At 44.9% G+C, this 20,413-nt stretch overlaps 2 protein-coding genes and 2 non-coding genes across 4 annotated transcripts; 2 read left to right on the top strand and 2 right to left on the bottom strand.

Annotated features, from left to right (window-relative positions):
- On the bottom strand, positions 1–107 carry LOC131739487 (U6 spliceosomal RNA). Its single transcript, XR_009330606.1, has one exon. It is a non-coding gene; the product is annotated as a U6 spliceosomal RNA (small nuclear RNA).
- Positions 108–2,956: 2,849 nt separating this feature from the next.
- Positions 2,957–3,063, bottom strand: LOC131739486 (U6 spliceosomal RNA). Its single transcript, XR_009330605.1, has one exon. It is a non-coding gene; the product is annotated as a U6 spliceosomal RNA (small nuclear RNA).
- A 3,246-nt stretch (positions 3,064–6,309) lies between these two features.
- Positions 6,310–10,418, top strand: LOC131739361 (cytochrome c oxidase subunit 6A, mitochondrial-like). Its single transcript, XM_059032888.1, has 3 exons — positions 6,310–6,460; positions 7,435–7,577; positions 10,181–10,418. Exons 1-3 carry the CDS (start codon positions 6,361–6,363, stop codon positions 10,268–10,270), a joined length of 333 nt encoding a protein of 110 aa, XP_058888871.1. The 5' UTR covers positions 6,310–6,360; the 3' UTR covers positions 10,271–10,418.
- A 4,546-nt stretch (positions 10,419–14,964) lies between these two features.
- Positions 14,965–19,265, top strand: LOC131739362 (2-methoxy-6-polyprenyl-1,4-benzoquinol methylase, mitochondrial-like). The gene is made up of 7 exons (XM_059032889.1): positions 14,965–15,196; positions 15,665–15,814; positions 16,332–16,556; positions 16,756–16,862; positions 17,902–17,990; positions 18,404–18,515; positions 18,852–19,265. The coding sequence occupies exons 1-7, from the start codon at positions 15,001–15,003 to the stop codon at positions 18,951–18,953; spliced, it is 981 nt and encodes a 326-aa protein (XP_058888872.1). The 5' UTR covers positions 14,965–15,000; the 3' UTR covers positions 18,954–19,265.
- The last annotated feature ends 1,148 nt before the right edge of the window (positions 19,266–20,413 follow it).

Below are 20,413 nucleotides of genomic sequence, written 5' to 3' on the forward strand. Positions count from 1 at the left end.
AAAAATATGGAACGCTTCACGAATTTGCGTGTCATCCTTGCGCAGGGGCCATGCTAATCTTCTCTGTATCGTTCCAATTTTAGTATATGTGCTGCCGAAGCGAGCACAAATACACTCTGAGGACAGGAGCTCTATATAGCGCAACACACTCCCAAGTCCTGCAGCTGTGGTGGAGCAGTTACCATGCTTCCTCTGTTCTATAATAGTGTGTTTTAATGTGTACCCCTATATACACTCAACAAAACACAGTCCAATTACATCACAACTTTGCACCCCCCCCACCCGCACCCCCAAAAAACACCCTTTCGCAGATCCATTTGTAGCTCTCTGCACGAGAGGGTGCTGGGAGTTATGCAGGCTGGGACTTCCCTTTGTCGTGACGTACAATAGCAGTGCGGCTGAGTCTAGTTCCCATCTGAGGGGCGTGGTTTCACATGAGGGACTGCCGTAATTGGAGACATTTTCAGCTTGCTGTTTAAAGCCCCTAGGTGGAGCAGCAGCTCGTCAGTTGAAACCAGACCCTCGTCCCTCCCCTAAGTCCTTCTCCTTCCCTTGCAGTGCTGTACTGGTTTACAGAAACTTAAACCTAAGTAAAATGAAACTGAAGTATAAAAAAACTAGCAACTGATCTAACAGCAAAACTGCAAACTGCTTTTTAGTAAAACGCTTTAACATGAGGACAGCAAACTAAATATCTGCATTAGCTTTAAGAAGATTGCTAGAACTTAACTTGTATTGTTATTCGAAAGTTTAATTGTTGTTGGAACATTATTGTGTTATTTTTTATTTTGCAGATCAGTTAGGAGGTAAACATCATCAATCAGAGTGTGAGACACTCACATGTAAACCTCGCCAATGCATGGCTTTAATACTGAAACCTACTCCAAGCATTTCAAAAAAACATCCAAACAGTGGTAGCCTGTCTCCCAGTGGCCATTCTAAGAATTACAGTTTAACAGCATGTCTCTTCAGTGTGTGCATAATGGATTCAATCCCCATTTCTTCAGCCCCACACTCTGAAAGCCATCTGGGAACCACACTGTGATTTTACAGTAGTAAATCACACCTGTTATATCTTCCCAGGGATGTACACTAGAAGTAACTTTTTTGTTTTTTAATTACCTCCATGGCCATTAAAGGGCAGTCAATGTAGTTACTCCATACCGTTTTGCACTAATAAAAGAGAAACTTGGAAATTCTCCAGGCAATTCAGAAGAAAACGTTGCCCCGGTGACTTCTGACCCAGAGCTGCAGCTTTCTTTCCACATGAAAGGTGATGAGGGATCCTGCCCCCTTTCTGCTCTGCTCCAAATCAATCAGCTTCTTAAAAACAGGCAAAGCACAGACAGAGAGAGGGAGAAAGAAACTGCCCTTTGTTAACCTTGTTACCTTAGCGCAGGAATCTCCTTCTAGCCTTGAGAGAATGCTGAGGAAGTGGCTGCTTGTGTGCTTCCTCTCATCTGGGAAGCTCCATGGAGAAGCCTCGGGTTCAGCAGTGAGGGACGGGGTCATTGTTTTAAAAGGACAGGTAGAGAGGTGCGTCCTGAAACAGACTGGGAACACTGCTTTTAATTGACTTTGTAACACTTTTTATGAATAGATATTCTTTCCCAAGATTATGATTTCCGTTACACTGGAGTAGATGTTAAAACTTCATGCTGATTTGAACTAGCCCACAACACCTCAAGAGGGCTCGACGGTGATTCTGGCGTCCCAGCATCACCCCCCTCCGTCCCCCACTCAATTCAGCCCAGCTTACTTACCCATACATCAGCGTTTCTTTCTTTCTATTGTGCTTGAGATCCCCAGCCAGAATCATTCCGTCTCAACCACAGCCAGTTGCTGCTCCTCTCTGCTGCTTCAGATAAGTTCTTCAATGTGCGATGCAACTCTTGGCCACTAAATGCGACGTCTCTGAAAAACCGGGTTGTAGAGTGTGCCACAAATCCTCGACAACCCACCTCCACTGGGTAAACCCGGACTCTCCATCCTCGCTGTTCCGCTTCAGCGGCTAGTTGAGCATACCGCGGTTTCTTCCTCTCATACGCCTCATCTACAGCATCCTCCCATGGCACTGTTAACTCTACCAGGTGAACAAGGCATGCTGATCCAGACCACAAGACAATATCTGGTCGAAGGTTAGTGGTGTCAATCTCAGGTGGAAAAATAAGCCGTTGACCAACATCTGCCAGCATTTTCCAGTCTCTAGCAGCTTCCAGTTGTCCTGGGCAAGGACTGGCTTTAACACCTTTTCTTGGTGGTTGCTCTCCTGGGCGGAGGAATGTTGTCCTTTGGGGGTAATGTTTTGATGGAACAGGTGGCAACTTATTGGTCATGTTAAGCTTGTCTTCCAATGCAAATGCCAAACATCGCAGCACCTGGTCATGGCGCCAAGTAAACCGTCCTTGGCTAAGAGTGGTTATACTATGCATTTACCATCGTTTACCATGGTTTAAAAGTTGTTTACTGTGTGCTGGCCATTTGTACAAACTGTCCTTGTAAAATATCCTGATTAAGGCATGTGTCCTCCTGAGATAATCATTCATTTGGACTGACACATAAGTAGTGTACAAACTGGCCTCTAACCCCGTGCAGCAGAGTGGCACTGTGGAAGCGCGCTGGCCCATAACCCAGAGCTCCATGGATCCAAACCATCCTCTGCTCCTTTTCTTTGCTTTTTTGGTGTAAGTGGAAGAGTTTCAGCTGAGGAATTAACATTGCTGGTGTACCAGGGTGGAGGCTGGGTGTGAGCCGTAACTGCAAGCGAGTCTCTTAACAGCTATGCTAAAGAGCCGGGCTGGTCTGCGTTCATGGTTTTAGAGCTTTTAACCTCCTCTCATCTCACCGACGGGGGGCAGGACAGAATCTGTAATGCCAGTGTATCACACAACACTGCCTGGCACATCGGGACGACTTAAAAGTATGTTTTTTTTTATTTTTCCTAAATAACGAAAGTAAAAATATGGAACGCTTCACGAATTTGCGTGTCATCCTTGCGCAGGGGCCATGCTAATCTTCTCTGTATCGTTCCAATTTTAGTATATGTGCTGCCGAAGCGAGCACAAATACACTCTGAGGACAGGAACTCTATATAGCGCGACACACTCCCAAGTCCTGCAGCTGTGGTGGAGCAGTTACCATGCTTCCTCTGTTCTATAATAGTGTGTTTTAATGTGTACCCCTATATACACTCAACAAAACACAGTCCAATTACATCACAACTTTGCACCCCCCCCCCCACCCGCACCCCCAAAAAACACCCTTTCGCAGATCCATTTGTAGCTCTCTGCACGAGAGGGTGCTGGGAGTTATGCAGGCTGGGACTTCCCTTTGTCGTGACGTACAATAGCAGTGCGGCTGAGTCTAGTTCCCATCTGAGGGGCGTGGTTTCACATGAGGGACTGCCGTAATTGGAGACATTTTCAGCTTGCTGTTTAAAGCCCCTAGGTGGAGGAGCAGCTCGTCAGTTGAAACCAGACCCCCGTCCCTCCCCTAGGTCCTTCTCCTTCCCTAGCAGTGCTGTACTGGTTTACTCAAACGGTTAACTGTTGTTGGAACATTATTGTCCTGTTCTAATCCCTGCTGCACTGGCAGCCATTGCCTCACTCATATCTACTAGCTAATGTAAATCTCAGCTCTATTAGCTAATGTAAATCGCAGCTCTGCTTTTTTAGAAGGGTTAAACTAACACAAAACAATGCAGTTACAGGAAGCTGCCGTTCAGTTATTATAAAGAGAAATATTGTGTCTTTTTATTTTGAAGATCAGTTAGGAGGTAAACATCATCAATCAGAGTGTGAGACACTCACATGTAAACCTCGCCAATGCATGGCTTTAATACTGAAACCTACTCCAGGCGTTTAAAAAAAAAAAAAAAAAACACATCCAAACAGTGGTGCTTGTTTTAAAATTTGTTCCAACATTGTACCAACGTTAGAGCACTCGACCAATCAGATTGCGTGCTTGTTTTAAAATTTGTTCCAACATTGTACTAACGTTAGAACACTCGACCAATCAGATTGCGTGCTTGTTTAGCATTGTTCCAACATTGTACCAATCAAAGCACGGGATTGTTAGAACGCGGGAACCTTCTCGGTCGCTCATTGGACGGGGCGCTGCGGAAGGCGTGTTTGCTGTGTGGGAGAGATGTTCCAGCGATCAGAGTTCAGCTTTGCTTTTGTAGTGACTTTCGCCTTTTTTCTGCTCGGTATTCGTTTATATATATATATATACACACACACACATTTTCCATAGTCGAGGTAAGCGCAGTGTGCATTCAGTGATTTGCATTTGTAATCGCCGCGAGGTAGAAATACATACATTTCCCGAGTTTAAGCAGACCCCTATTTATCATCCATCTCGCAGAGATCGTGTGTTTAGTATGAGTGCATTAGACTGCTTACAAATGTTTTTTATTCGTTGTATGTGGTTTTTTTTTAAACGATTGTTTTATTGTGTATATTTCTGTTATTTTTTTAGTATTGTTCATAAATAATCCTTACAACCTATCCGATTGTGTCCGTTTCTTATTTGACTTGTATTTGTTCACAAGGGCGTAAGGGTTCGTGTAAATAAGTGCGTTTACATGCGCATGAGAATTACGATATTGTTAGGAAAATTAAGTTTTCTGAAAACTAATTCCGATATCAAATGTCATGTAAACGCGGTTTTCGGAAAATGTATCGGAATATTCCTGAAGTCAGTTTTCGGAAAACAACACCTAGAAATGTCCGATTCCGAAAACTAGCAAAATGTATGTAATGTAAAGACACTTTTCAGAAAACGTATTCCAATAGCGTACTGCACATGTGCAAACTCTGACCTTCATTCTGCGCGTGGTTTTAATAAACGGAGAAAATAATAATAATAATCTGCAGCCAGTCTGCATGCTTCCGTTTGTCTAGGTCAGGATAAAGTAATGCGTTTGTTAAAGTCCGTATGTATTTGTTAATAGCCCATACTGAAGCAGCGAATGCTTAACAGCTTTAAAATGACGTGAGAATTTAAAATAAAGTCTGCACAAGAAACTAGTAATACAGAACAGGATGAGCTGTTGGAAAGGCTGACTGCACATTGTGGGGAATCTGAATAGAGGTACAGGATAGTAATATTTGAATTTAAGACCTGACTCTTCGATAAAGCACTTGAGTTATTGGATTGGTCTCCGTTCTGTCGCAGAAATGTATGGTCTTCAAATCGTACTTAGGCTACTACAGTACTTTGCATGCGAAAATATCCTGCGTTTTCCGAAAACTTCAATCCATGTATACAGTTGAATTCTAATTAGACTTTCTATCGTTAATCATGTAAACACAGAAAAGTGACGTTTAAAAAAGTTTTCTGCTTTGTCATGTAAACGTTGTTATATAGTATTTCTATTTGTATTATATTTGTATTTTCTACGTAATAGTATTTTATAGCAATTGCAGGTTTAAAAATAGCAATTGAAATGATTTCAAAATCTGGTACCTTGTGTGCACATTCATGTTTACACTTTAATATTACTTAAAAAAAAAATTATTTTTTCAGTCATATTTTTTATTACTGCCTGCAAGAAGCAGTCAGAACTCTGGTGTTGAAATCGCAGCAGGATTTCTGTCAAAAAAGCAATCCTTGCTTGGTCAGTTAAAAAAAAAAAAAGTCACTATAGTTAGTAACATAGATGGCTTTATAGCATCTTCGTGGGAAAGACGGTGGTAGCCTGCCTCCCAGTGGCCACTCTGAGCATTACAGTTTAACAGCATGTCTCTTCACTGTGTGCATAATGGATGCATTCGTTGAGCCCCGCACTCTGAAAGCCATCAGGGAACCACACTGTGATTTTTACCCCTCCTACTCTGCACTGTATCACCTGACCTCAGCACCACGTTACTGGACCCTCAGCTCATGCACTGTCCTTGCACTAATGTCGAAGATATAAATTGTTGCATCTTATTTCATATTGTATTTTAGTAGTATTATTTACAATTACTCAAAACTAGTATAATGTATTTAATATGTTTTACATTGTAACCATGTACTGCCCTGCAATACCTGTAAGTCTGCTAAGAAATACATAATAATAAAATAAGAAACCAACCAATCACAGTGAAGTATTTCAGTACTGTCTTGATTTACGTCCGCGATACATTACGTCACACTTACCCAGAACCGTTTTTATATTCTGATATTTTTTTTTTAAATTACGAATGTAATATGTATAATCACATAAAATATACAATATAGTTATGATTATACGAGTAAATAAATAATAATACTATATACAAACAAAAAGATTTACTGTAGCGGTACAGGAAGGAAAAAAAAAAAGCAAGCTTCTTCCGTTTCCTGTCCCTGATCATTCACACCAGAGACTCCAAGATGGCGGCAGCAGGGCGACTCTTACAACCTCTTCTGCGGACTTTCAGCGCCCAGACCCGGCAGCTCTCAGCCGCCGCGCACGGCGAGCCACACCAGGCTGGTAAGAAGAAGGGCGTCCCCTCGTGATTCACCAAACGAAGAGGAAGCGCAGAGAATGTGAAAACCTAAGCAAGTGCTGGCGATCGGTGACCTTGCGAGGGGCGGCGGGACGGGAGCGCTACCTCTCGCAGCTGTCCTTATTCGCACTGTTTAGCGAGGGGGTCGTACGCTGTGTTCAGCGTGTATGTTTTTCAGTGTCCTCTACACCGCCTTAGAAACCCTGACACGACACCTCACTTGGGCGACCCGAGAGCGATGTTGTTGATTGCTTACCCGGCGTTAGCTTAGTTATCGGGACATGGTGCTCCTATAAAACTTGACCGAGATCTGTTTGACAGTCTTGCTTAGACTAGTCGTGCTTGCAAAATATATCGGGTGTCTTGGGGATGCTGAGAAATTGGCTTGACCGAACGTGCAATTAAATGCATTCATACAAAATGACATTGCAGTGCATTACGGTATCACCATCTATCTATCTATCTCACACACTCAAAGAAAAAATTCTGCCTTTTTGTAGTTAAGCATTAATAGTTCGTTTAAAAAAATAAAGTGAGTTAAATACAGTAGTTATGAATTTTTTGAAATATAGGTAAAAATATTGCCAAGTATTATCTTTCGATGCAGGGGGTGAACGTTGGATGTATTAGCCACTAGAGGGTGTTGAAATAATAGTCACATCGTTTAATAGTGAGTTAGGTCTAGGGGTAGGTTTCGGAGTTAAGTTTTGAGTGCTTAAAAAAAAAAAAAAAAAAAAAAAAAAAATAAGCGCTGCGCGACGGGAAGTAGCTGTGTGCAGTTTGACTATTTTTGTAAATACATTTAGAATTTGTTTCTTTAATATAGTAAGGGTGATACATTTGGTACTAGGTGTGTTGCATCCTAGTTGGTATTGTATTATAGAAGTGACTCTGAGGGCCTCCTCGTTTTGGTTTCTTTTTTGGATTATATATTTCACATGTCTTGTGTTGCTTGCAGCGCGCACATGGAAGATCCTGTCCTTCGTGGTGGCTCTGCCAGCGGTGGGGGTCTGCATGCTCAACACTTACCTGAAGATGCAGCATCACTCCCACGACCGGCCGGAGTTTATCGCCTACCCACACCTGCAGATTCGCAGCAAGGTAACCGCTCCGCTCACATCACTGCTGTGTCCTTGAGTTACACACGCTGGCACCCGCTCCAGCAGGGGTCAGACTGGCTGCTGTGTCCTTGAGATACACACGCTGGCACCCGCTCCAGCAGGGGTCAGACTGGCTGCTGTGTCCTTGAGTTACACACGCTGGTACCCGCTCCAGCAGGGGTCAGACTGGCTGCTGTGTCCTTGAGATACACACGCTGGTACCCGCTCCAGCAGGGGTCAGACTGGCTGCTGTGTCCTTGAGATACACACGCTGGTACCCGCTCCAGCAGGGGTCAGACTGGCTGCTGTGTCCTTGAGATACACACGCTGGTACCCGCTCCAGCAGGGGTCAGACTGGCTGCTGTGTCCTTGAGATACACACGCTGGCACCCGCTCCAGCAGGGGTCAGACTGGCTGCTGTGTCCTTGAGATACACACGCTGGCACCCGCTCCAGCAGGGGTCAGACTGGCTGCTGTGTCCTTGAGATACACACGCTGGTACCCGCTCCAGCAGGGGTCAGACTGGCTGCTGTGTCCTTGAGATACACACGCTGGTACCCGCTCCAGCAGGGGTCAGACTGGCTGCTGTGTCCTTGAGTTACACACGCTGGCACCCGCTCCAGCAGGGGTCAGACTGGCTGCTGTGTCCTTGAGTTACACACGCTGGCACCCGCTCCAGCAGGGGTCAGACTGGCTGCTGTGTCCTTGAGATACACACGCTGGTACCCGCTCCAGCAGGGGTCAGACTGGCTGCTGTGTCCTTGAGTTACACACGCTGGTACCCGCTCCAGCAGGGGTCAGACTGGCTGCTGTGTCCTTGAGATACACACGCTGGTACCCGCTCCAGCAGGGGTCAGACTGGCTGCTGTGTCCTTGAGATACACACGCTGGTACCCGCTCCAGCAGGGGTCAGACTGGCTGCTGTGTCCTTGAGTTACACACGCTGGTACCCGCTCCAGCAGGGGTCAGACTGGCTGCTGTGTCCTTGAGTTACACACGCTGGTACCCGCTCCAGCAGGGGTCAGACTGGCTGCTGTGTCCTTGAGTTACACACGCTGGTACCCGCTCCAGCAGGGGTCAGACTGGCTGCTGTGTCCTTGAGTTACACACGCTGGTACCCGCTCCAGCAGGGGTCAGACTGGCTGCTGTGTCCTTGAGTTACACACGCTGGTACCCGCTCCAGCAGGGGTCAGACTGGCTGCTGTGTCCTTGAGTTACACACGCTGGCACCCGCTCCAGCAGGGGTCAGACTGGCTGCTGTGTCCTTGAGTTACACACGCTGGCACCCGCTCCAGCAGGGGTCAGACTGGCTGCTGTGTCCTTGAGTTACACACGCTGGCACCCGCTCCAGCAGGGGTCAGACTGGCTGCTGTGTCTTTGAGTTACACACGCTGGTACCCGCTCCAGCAGGGGTCAGACTGGCTGCTGTGTCCTTGAGTTACACACGCTGGTACCCGCTCCAGCAGGGGTCAGACTGGCTGCTGTGTCCTTGAGTTACACACACTGGTACCCGCTCCAGCAGGGGTCAGACTGGCTGCTGTGTCCTTGAGTTACACACGCTGGTACCCGCTCCAGCAGGGGTCAGACTGGCTGCTGTGTCTTTGAGTTACACACGCTGGTACCCGCTCCAGCAGGGGTCAGACTGGCTGCTGTGTCCTTGAGTTACACACGCTGGTACCCGCTCCAGCAGGGGTCAGACTGGCTGCTGTGTCCTTGAGTTACACACGCTGGTACCCGCTCCAGCAGGGGTCAGACTGGCTGCTGTGTCCTTGAGTTACACACGCTGGCACCCGCTCCAGCAGGGGTCAGACTGGCTGCTGTGTCCTTGAGTTACACACGCTGGTACCCGCTCCAGCAGGGGTCAGACTGGCTGCTGTGTCCTTGAGTTACACACGCTGGCACCCGCTCCAGCAGGGGTCAGACTGGCTGTGTGGCCTTGAGTTACACACGCTGGTACCCGCTCCAGCAGGGGTCAGACTGGCTGCTGTGTCCTTGAGTTACACACGCTGGTACCCGCTCCAGCAGGGGTCAGACTGGCTGCTGTGTCCTTGAGTTGGTGAAAATCTTATGCAGCACCCTGTGCTATATATTTAATATAGTTAAATAAGGAGAATTAAACAGTATAGCTCATTTTAATGTGATATTTACATTTGAAAGAGTCTGCATTAATATCAGGGTCTCCTGTGTATTTTAAATAATATACCATTCCATCTAATGTTATCTGCATGTGCCTGTCAATGGCAAATTGTTTAAGTGAATGGCAATACAAAACTAATGGGTGTGCAGTGAATAGATGTCTGAATTTGGTCAGACTTATTAAGCAGTGTCATGTTAGCGTTACAATGTAGGCCCTCTTGATGTGTGAAGAGAAGATTTGAATGAATGTAGAAATCAATACCGTATTGTAATACAATTCAAACGTTGCTGGGAAGAAGTGGTGCTAACAGCCCATCGGTGCTGCTTCAGTAAGTCCTTGGAAACTTAACAAACCTGCTGTTAGTGTTGTGGGATTCATGTACGATGAAGGGTTTTGTACAGTTGGAACCAGGTGTATTTGTGATGGTCAGCTAACGTTCTCTCTCTCTCTCTCTCCCCTCCCTGCAGCCCTTCCCCTGGGGCGACGGGAACCACAGCTTGTTCCATAACTCTCATGTGAACGCTCTCCCCACTGGCTACGAGGGTGGGGAGCACTAAGCTGGACCGGGTCCACAACCACTGGGACCAGCACTTGAGAGCAGCGCATCACGCCTCCTCTCTATTTAACCTTGCAGCCCTAACATGTTTACCTCTGTTACTGTTTGAGAGGGACACAATAATAAATAAATAAAATGCTACTGTAGAACCCTGTCAGTTTGTTTTGTAATTTATCCTGGTGATGGAACATTCGGTGCAGACCACGATACGTGTGTGTGTGTGTTCATCAGCAAGGTGAGGCTCCATTCCCTTCTTTTAATTCCAGACTTCTCTCTCAGTCTCTCTCGGTTGTGTTCCCTATCTCCCATTTCAATTGCATTTCCTGTGCTTGGATAGGATAATATGGAGCTGGTCCTGACTCAACACTTCATGGTATAGACTCATCTGTGCATCTGAATTAGTTTGGAAACAGGTAATACAGATACAGGGCGCTGCTTCTCCATTCGGGGGTAAAGCCTTCCACCGTTTGGGGAATATTCTTGTGTTTCCCACTGCTAATATTTAAATACAAAATGCTTCATTTTTCTCCTAATGAGAAGTTCTTTTCCATTTTCATATTGGGCAGGTTGGACGTGCCATGTATTTATATTTGCATAACCTCTTGTGTGACGGAGGTGTGTTCTAACAGAGGCACGCAGTCATGAACAGTGCTACATTCACACTGTTAAGAGTCACTTGTTCAAATGAATACTGTAGTGTTCTTAATCAGTTTCTGAATAAAAACAGTGTTTCTAATAAGCTGATAAAACTGACATGCTAATCGTGTATAATATATATATATTTAAACAATACGAGGAATAAGACAAATATCAAGTGAACTGCGTCACAATACAGAGGGACCAATGTGTCACTGAAAACCAGGTAACCGTGCACTGCAGGGTTCCCAGACACTCCTCTCAAAATTCCCCTACTGGTGAAGAAATGTCCCCTCATTTTCATGAACATGCGCATGACTTGTGTTCTTTAAGAACATAAATAAAGCTGCATCATTACCCTCTAGTTACAGATTCTGACTGGATTAGCTGTTCTTTGCATGGATATACAATAGCAGTGAATAAATCAAATGATTGAATACTTACATCCATCCTACCTGGGATCCCTCTGCAAAACCAGGCTTCCCAGAAGAGCTTCCAGACAGCCCTGCTCCTTGGGATGTGAGACATGCTGCTTGTGATCTTCTGCAGCATTTGTAGAGTTGGCTGACAGCTCCACTCCAAGCAGTGCTTGACCGGTAGAAGGCTTTCCAAAGCTCTGCACTCCATTCCTCAGTTTTGTTTTCATTCTTTGAAACATGCTTCTGTGATTTTGAATGCAGTGGAAGATCTTTCTGGTGAGGCGACAAGCACCACAGAAAGCAAATGAATCCTTCCCTTGAGCAGGCCACAGCCACCCTATAAAACACAAATGTGAATAAGTCAACACAGGAGCTCTACAAGTGTCGCGTTTCCTCCAGTATTTTCACGAAAATATTTAATGTTGAAAAGAAAAAAAAACGTAATTGTTCCTACATATACCAAACCTAGTAGCAGCTACAATGGAATCTGATCTCAAACTTGTAGAAGCAGCTACAATGGAATCTGATCTCAAACTTGTAGAAGCAGCTACAATGGAATCTGATCTCAAACTTGTAGACGCAGCTACAATGGAATCTGATTTCAAACTTGTAGAAGCAGCTACAATGGAATCTGATCTCAAACTTGTAGAAGCAGCTACAATGGAATCTGATTTCAAACTTGTAGACGCAGCTACAATGGAATCTGATTTCAAACTTGTAGACGCAGCTACAATGGAATCTGATTTCAAACTTGTAGAAGCAGCTACAATGGAATCTGATCTCAAACTTGTAGACGCAGCTACAATGGAATCTGATCTCAAACTTGTAGAAGCAGCTACAATGGAATCTGATTTCAAACTTGTAGAAGCAGCTACAATGGAATCTGATCTCAAACTTGTAGAAGCAGCTACAATGGAATCTGATCTCAAACTTGTAGACGCAGCTACAATGGAATCTGATCTCAAACTTGTAGACGCAGCTACAATGGAATCTGATCTCAAACTTGTAGAAGCAGCTACAATGGAATCTGATCTCAAACTTGTAGAAGCAGCTACAATGGAATCTGATCTCAAACTTGTAGAAGCAGCTAATGGAATATATATATAGCATGCTGGATACACTTTATTACAATCGCTCTGCATAATTGTATTCACATTAATAAAGATGAATCACTTGTCTGCATTCAGTTTCTATAGGTTCTGCTTGAACATGTTTCTTTGTTCTGCTTTTAAATGAAATAGTAAGGCTGATTTCGACGATTAAGAACATAAGAAAGTTTATAAATGAGAGGAGGCCCACCTTGCTCGTTTGGTTGTTGGTAGCTTATTGATCCCAGAATCTCATCAAGCAGCTTCTTGAAGGATCCCAGGGTGTCAGCTTCAACAACATTACTGGGGAGTTGGTTCCAGACATAAAAAAAACATTTCGTTGTTTCACAGCAAAACCGTGTAAGTAAAACCAATCTGACTATCAACACGTTTCTCAATTGTAATTGCGATACACTCACGATTTTGGCACGGTGGTTTTTTGTACATTTCAAAAAAAAAAAAAAAACAACAACATTCACGGAAAGGTCACCAAATAATGTAGGTTTAGCTACATCACCATACACATGAGCTTTTAAATAGTACACCCAAACCAATAATATAAAGACTATTGCCTTTGACTGCTGGCAAGTTTAAATGTTACTTTAGAGAACAAAACTTAGTTAATGATCCTTTCATATCAACGTAACCAAAACCAGCATGTCAAATCATTGTTTTTATTACCGTGCTCAAAATGAAACAGTATATAAATATTGTTCAATAATAATAATGCCCCTTTAAAACAAACACACAAACAAACAAACACACAAACAAACAAACAAACAAACAAACAAAGAGTTGAAGTCAAATCACACAGGCAGGCACCGTGTCCAAGAAACGAGGCATCACAAAGATTAGAAAAAAGGACTACAAAACAGATACACCTCTCGTTTTAGCTACAGTTAAAACTAAAATTATTTATTTATTTTCAGTAGATTACTTGGGTACACTACATTGTATGAAAAAAAAAAGTTTCAAAAAATAAAATGGAATTATTAATTAAGATTTTTTAATGATGCAAGCCCACTTTTACAGTAATATACGATCTGTGTTTATTTACATGCTCGCTCAGCTACAAAATACAAATCTCATTCTCTGACCGACACTGCTAAATGCTGCGCGGATACACAACCAAACAATTTACAGATACTCGCAGATTTGTATTTTCAGTGCACGGCATACTGCATTTTAAAGGAAATAACGGCAGTGCCTAACCAAATGTGTTTTTACATTCATTTCCATGATTTTACGGACTTTTGTTGAAATTCACAATTTCCGTGACCTCCGTGACAAAATCGTATCCTGAGTCACTCATGGCTTAACAGAGTACTATATATACCGGTATTAAACGACATACACCTACGAGAATAAATTACGTACGTTGAAAAATAATAATTGAATGGAAATTAAACGTTATTTGTAGAGAAAATAAAACCAAAAAAGGTAACCCTAACACTAGTCACAATGTTCGTGTGCCACCATAACGGAAAACTAAGACGTAACAACAAATACATGTACCTTTTAATTCCGGATCTGCCCCTCGTTTTATTTATTTACTTGTTTTTATTTTGGTATAGCGCTGTCGCGATGGTGTATTTCTTAAAATCATAAAGCCATCCTCGCCTAATCACAAAAAAATAACTAATCTCTCTGCCGCCCCTCGTCAGATCACATTACCGCATCGGCATCACGTGCGCGCGCGCTCGCCCTCGCAGCCGGGCTCCTGATTGCACAGCGCTGCTGTCCATCACCGGCTGAAGGCGGGATAAAGGGATCTCATTTGTAAATGGTGTCGCGCGCGTGTCCTCAACGGCTCCTGCGAGGCAGGCGGGAGCAGACGTTGCGGAGCGAGGGAGAGTGTATGATTGGTCAGTGGACGCGTCCATCACTTCAAGAAGGCGGGATAAAGAGATATGATTTGTAAGTCGTGAGGCGTGTCAGTGGAGCGCGGTTACCCACGTGAAGAGCGCTGACTCAGTCGGAGCGTCTTGCACACACAGGTTATTGTGAGACCTGTAAGGTTTACAGAAAATGCCCCAATAATGCATTTTTTTTAGTGCAATACCCCTGTTAGCAAATGAAATCCCCTATGCTTAGTTGCCCCCATTTTCCCCCCACATGTTAAATCCCCCCCCACCTACAAATGGTCGATTTCCCCCCAATCTGGTAACCCTGCCGGGGCAACACGTGGCACATACTCTATTGCCTATGACATGTCATGTGACACCGTGGCCACTCGAATTTCCTCACTACAGTGATTGACAAGAGTCAGGTCAGAAATATGTAGCACGTTTGTTTAATGCTGTCTTTTAATGATACTTTTAGCAGAGCAGCTATGGATGGCCCGCTTTCTTTTAATGCAGTCTTCCCCAGGGTAACTAATGCATGCATGGGATTTCATTACCTAAGCGTGAGTATGTGAGACACAGTTCAAACGCGTGATTCGTGCAGTTTGCAGCATGTCACTGAAAATCAGGTACACTTGAGAAGGTCGCAGATTCTTAGCGCACTGCTGTGGTATTGAAGCCAGACCGACAAAACCGTTCCCCGCCCTCGACATGTGATCTGGGCGCTCAGTCGGTCAGAGAAACATGGCGTCCTCTGGAGGCGTTGCAAGGACCTTGTGTAGATTGTATTACAGATTCTCTGGCTGTCGGCAATGTCAGCGGCAGGTCCCAAATCCGAGCAAAACAAACCGCTTCGCAGTCTCAACGAGACTCTACAGCGACCAAAGGAGCACTCATTTCGGGTTCGAGACTGTGTCAGAGGACGAGAAAACAGAAAAGGGTGAGTGCTTTCGGTGTATTACGGTTAAATGCATCTTATTTTTATCAAATTAATCTCCTTCGCCGAGTCCTACTGCTAATATACAATGTAAACTACTTGTAATGTAAAGTACAGTAGTTCGTATATGTCTTGTGGACACGTATACCGCATTAACAGTACCTCTGTGTATTATTATTATTATTATTATTATTATTATTATTATTATTATTATTATTATCCAACCTGTCAGTACATTTTAAACCCCGTTTCGTGCACCTCATTGCAAAAACAAGAAAGTTCGCATCCTTTTATTTTGGGACACGTGTGTCCCTTCTACCTTGAAGGGTTCATTAATATATTATTAACGCTGACGTAGAGGGGGTTGGACAAACATGAGAACCGTGTGGCGCTATTTCACAGCGCTGTGTGACTCTGTTGTTGAATTGTGTAGTGGAAGTGATCAGCCGGTCTGTGTGGTTTCCTGCTCAGTCTACAAGGTGTTCGAGAACGTGGCCCAGAAGTATGACGTCATGAATGACGCCATGAGCCTGGGGATCCACCGGCTGTGGAAGGACGCCCTGATGCACCTGATGAGCCCCACGCCCGGGACCTTGCTATTGGATGTGGCGGGAGGCACAGGTGAGGCACTGGGAAGTCTTGAGATATATCTGTGCTGCATCATAGAGTTACATACAGTGGGCAGGTTTCACAGGGGCACGCAGGCTTTGGGGAAAGGTAATGTAAAACAAGGATTCCTTAGTCCTTAAAAGTTAGAGGCATGCATGCATGCAGAAAGATGGGCCAATGTAAAACTGTACTACGTTCTTCCTAACCCTAATTAAGATGAGTTTGTGTTGGGGATAATTTTAATCTTATGCGCAGTATTGAAATTGTCTCAGCTGTTCCCTCTGCACGTTGGGTGCAGATCTGAAACATGAGTATTTAACACACTCCAGGTCTCACTTATCAGGAAGGTCTGTTTAACCGGCTTGGAGTTCAAGACAGAACTAGATGTGTCCGAGAGCTTGAAAAGATCAAACAGAAATGTGAAAATCTTAACGAGCAACAGGCTTGCTTAACCTACAGACTCCTCCCCCGTGTTCCTGAAATGCGGGCTTGTGGCGTAGCCAACGCGTTTGTGTGTGGTTTTTTTTAGGTGACATCTCTTTCCGATTCCTGGATTACATCCGGTCCCGTCAGGATCGAGAGGCGCACCGGGATACCCTGTCCCGTCAGAGCGCGTCCTGGCAGGAGATCACAGAGGCGTACCAACCCGGCCAGTCGGACACTCAGGGGGGGGTGCAGGCCGTGGTGTGCGACATCAACAAGGAGATGCTGAAGGTGGGGAGGCAGCGGGCAGCGGATCGGGGCTATGGCACAGGTATGCTTCCCTTAGAAGGAGAGGCGAGCTCGACTCTTTCCCATCCCCCCCCCCCCCCCCCCCACCAAAGCAATAATGTATTTTTTTCCGTAGTTCAGGCAAGGTGGAAACATGGGCGGGAGTCACTGAAAACTGCAGCTGTAATTGTGTTCTGTGAAATGGATTCGCTCACTGTGTGTGTGTGTCTGTCTGTCTGCAGGTCTGTCCTGGGTGGTGGGGAACGCGGAGGAACTTCCTTTTGACAATGACAAGTTTGATTTTTACACAATCGCTTTCGGGATCCGCAACGTCACGCACATCGACCAGGTGGGTGAACTTCAAAATGAAACGAGAACGCTCGTGTGTAGAGCTCTGGAGAGAGCTGGCATCATGAAACGAGAACGCTTGTGTGTAGAGCTCTGGAGAGAGCGGGCATCATGAAACGAGAACGCTCGTGCGTAGAGCTCTGGAGAGAGCTGGCATCATGAAACGAGAACGCTTGTGTGTAGAGCTCTGGAGAGAGCTGGCATCATGAAACGAGAACGCTTGTGTGTAGAGCTCTGGAGAGAGCGAGCATCATGAAACGAGAACGCTCTTGTGTAGAGCTCTGGAGAGAGCGGGCATCATGAAACGAGAACGCTCTTGTGTAGAGCTCTGGAGAGAGCGGGCATCATGAAACGAGAACGCTCGTGCGTAGAGCTCTGGAGAGAGCGGGCATCATGAAACGAGAACGCTCTTGTGTGAGCTCTGGAGAGAGCGGGCATCATGAAACGAGAACGCTCGTGCGTAAAGCTCTGGAGAGAGCGAGCATCATGAAACGAGAACGAGTCCTGAACCAGTGAGATCCCTTAAAGGATAACAAGTGAACGCTTGCACAGCAGAGAGATGTAATCTCATTAGTTGAAACATGTATCCAGAAACCCAGCTGTAGTTAATATGATCCTATATAATGCTATATATTATCAGCTAGTGCTGCACAAACCGATTGCTGGGGTTGAGCTGTCTGCAGAAATCGGGTGCAGACAATCAGGTGAGGGGCGTGGGTGTGGATCGGGCTGATTCACCCTTCCAAGCGAAGCCAGTGAAGAAGCAGCGGCGTGGCTTTGTGATGATTGCTCTCTTTCTTGAGCTCTGGAGAGAACAGAGCAAGCAGCCGTTTCTTCGCTTGCTTCACTTGAATTGGTAAATCAGCCTCCGATCAGCAGCAGCGGACCCTCACCTGTGTAAAGCCTAAATATGTGCAGCACTAGAATGAATACTGTCTTAAAATCAGTGACGAAGGAAATAATGGAAAAGCAAGGGGCAATAATGAAACAGTCGCAGCAGCAGTGGGAGTAATCCGCTCCACCTGTGTGTCCCGAGACAGGCTCTGCAGGAGGCACACCGGGTTCTGAAGCCTGGAGGGAGGTTCCTGTGCCTGGAGTTCAGCCGTGTTTCAAACCCGCTTCTGTCCAGGTAAAAGAGGTGGGAGTGGGATGCTGTGCATGCATTTACAAATAATACAGAAAAGGGCTGTTTGTGTAATATGCACACTTCTGTGGGGTGTGTATCACCACCGAGGCATGGTGTATTTCACCAGGGCCTGGAGCCATCGCTCATGTGTTCTGCGTTGCCGTGGAATTAGAATTCTATAGTGAAAGAATGTTTAAGCCTTGTTATTTGCACATGTACGAATATGCAAACAAATGTGTTCTGGTTAAATTTGAGCCCCTACGTCATAAATCTTGCATGTAGAGAAGGGATAGACAGTGCTGGTGTGTTTCTTGCTCTGTACGTGTAGGCAAATAGTTGCGGAAATCAAAACTGTGAGATCACAAGACGTACAGTGCAGTGGTGCGTTTGTTACCTTTGCTGTGTTCTGTGTCCAGGGTCTACGATGCCTACAGTTTCCAGCTCATTCCAGTGCTGGGGGAGGTGATTGCTGGGGACTGGAAGTCATACCAGTATCTGGTGGAGAGCATCAGGCGCTTCCCAGACCAGGTACGGCATCCTCATTGGGCTGGGTTGATTCCGGAGTGCAGTGTAATTTGGGGGCGCTTTGGGCTGGCCTGGCAGTGTTTTTTTTTTTCTAGTAAATTACTCCATGTTCAGCAATTGCAGTCTGCTTCCCACTCTTAAGATGCTTATCTTGTTCTATCACCTTTCATCTCTGAGGTCTTTTCTGGATTAAACTCTAAATAAACAAACAGGAGCAGTGGGCTTTGGATATGTTTATTCATTAGCCCACATTCAAGTGCGCCGTAAATCTGTTTACAGTAAAGAACACGGATCTTCCAGACACGAGGTAACCTGTGGCGTCTCTCCTTGCTGTTTTAGGAGGAGTTCAAGGCCATGATTGAAGACGCCGGCTTCTTCAAAGTCCAGTTCCACAACCTGACCGGCGGAGTGGTGGCCATTCACTCGGGATTCAAACTCTGAGTGTGCGGCAGCAGCCGTGGGAACGCCTGCCTCCTCGGATACTCCCTGTCCTGGCTTAACGGAGACGACAACATGCCGACTGGCCTGAAGAGCGTGGCTTTCGGTTTGCGTTTAGAACTGGTCTGAAACGTAGCAGAGTGCCCAGTCAAGACTGCGACACAAACTGAAACACAAAGCCGAGCAAAAGAAGTGGGAGAAAACGGTAGTCAAAAGAGCAAGAAAATGGAAACTTTTTTTTTTTCCTGGTATTAACAGCGCTTGTCAGATACCAAGTTTTCAACATAAATAAATAAAACGGGTTTTGTTGCTTGATGTTTGAAAGAGATAATTTGCACAATTTGAGAATAAGAAGTGGATTTTTATATTTATATTGGTGCTGATGCAGAAGACCACACACACAATGTCGATGTTCTTTCCAAACACCATTAAGTCCTTTGTGTCAAGGTCTTTGTCAATCAGCCCCAGCAGAAAATAAAACACTTATCTAATGGGCTGCAGATTTGGAAGGAGATTCATTTTATGCAGAGACATTAAAAAACAGATTTGGGAAGTTTTAACTGAATATCAATGATGAGCAGGAATTTTGATATTTATTGTTTTTCCCAAACCAGTCCTAGTGGACTGTCAAAAACAGAATAATCCCTCAATAATGGTGTGTACCTGATACAGCAGTATCCACTGATCATGATCCTTAGAAAAACACAATGTTTTCAGTGCTTTCACCACTCCTCTTGCTAAAACGAAGCCTAATTAAATCATTTTGTTTTCTATAAATACAATGTTGCAGCCTGACTACTTTTTACCTGTTAAATAGAAAAATGTGTTTTAATTTCATAGTTAAGTCACCAGGTATAAAAAAAACAAAACAAAACAAAAAAAATCCTTTTGCATTTTTACTTTTATTTGGACAAGCTGTTTTACAGACTAGTGAAAAGAAAGGTCCTTTCATGCAGTGTGACGTGGAAGCCACCAGCTCTGCAGACAGTAACAGAGTGTACCGGCGCTACGATTGAGTTTCAAGCCCCAGGTGAGCTGTCAGCCTTTTCTAAAGAGAACTGACAGTAAGTCGTTTCCTATCACAGTCGACCGATTCTTTATCTCAACTCCCTTCCTCTATTCAGTGGGAGCCCTTGGCAATGGCATAAAGAGAATCTGCTGAACGCAGTGAATGGGGCAGGTTAGGTTGCAAGATGGAATATCACTCAGTCCTTCACCTATCAAACACAAGAGCTTCTCTTATACTTTGTTCCTTGGATCACAAGCAAGTTGCAATGTTCACACCAAGAGGAAGAAGCACTGGGAGAATGGACCACATGGTCAATGTTATAGGCATTTATCCAATAGTAACTCAAAGAGACAGAGCAAGGGTAGTGTGGTTCATGTAACATGATAGTACAGCCCCAGTTTGATCCAGGTGAACATTTGCTACCAGTGATGCAAATACCAAAATAGAGCAGTAA

The sequence above is a fragment of the Acipenser ruthenus genome, chromosome 11 (genome assembly GCF_902713425.1).
Source record: "Acipenser ruthenus chromosome 11, fAciRut3.2 maternal haplotype, whole genome shotgun sequence".
In the NCBI taxonomy this organism is placed as follows: domain Eukaryota; kingdom Metazoa; phylum Chordata; class Actinopteri; order Acipenseriformes; family Acipenseridae; genus Acipenser; species Acipenser ruthenus.

Excerpts from the sequence above, each read along its gene's own strand:
- LOC131739361 (XM_059032888.1), top strand. The coding sequence starts at position 6,361 with ATGGCGGCAGCAGGGCGACTCTTACAACCTCTTCTGCGGACTTTCAGC. Across the intron at positions 6,461-7,434 it reads CGGCGAGCCACACCAGGCTG|CGCGCACATGGAAGATCCTG; the intron begins GTAAGAAGAAGG and ends TGTTGCTTGCAG. Across the intron at positions 7,578-10,180 it reads ACCTGCAGATTCGCAGCAAG|CCCTTCCCCTGGGGCGACGG; the intron begins GTAACCGCTCCG and ends CCCTCCCTGCAG.
- LOC131739362 (XM_059032889.1), top strand. The coding sequence starts at position 15,001 with ATGGCGTCCTCTGGAGGCGTTGCAAGGACCTTGTGTAGATTGTATTAC. Across the intron at positions 16,863-17,901 it reads ACGTCACGCACATCGACCAG|GCTCTGCAGGAGGCACACCG; the intron begins GTGGGTGAACTT and ends GTCCCGAGACAG. Across the intron at positions 18,516-18,851 it reads TCAGGCGCTTCCCAGACCAG|GAGGAGTTCAAGGCCATGAT; the intron begins GTACGGCATCCT and ends TTGCTGTTTTAG.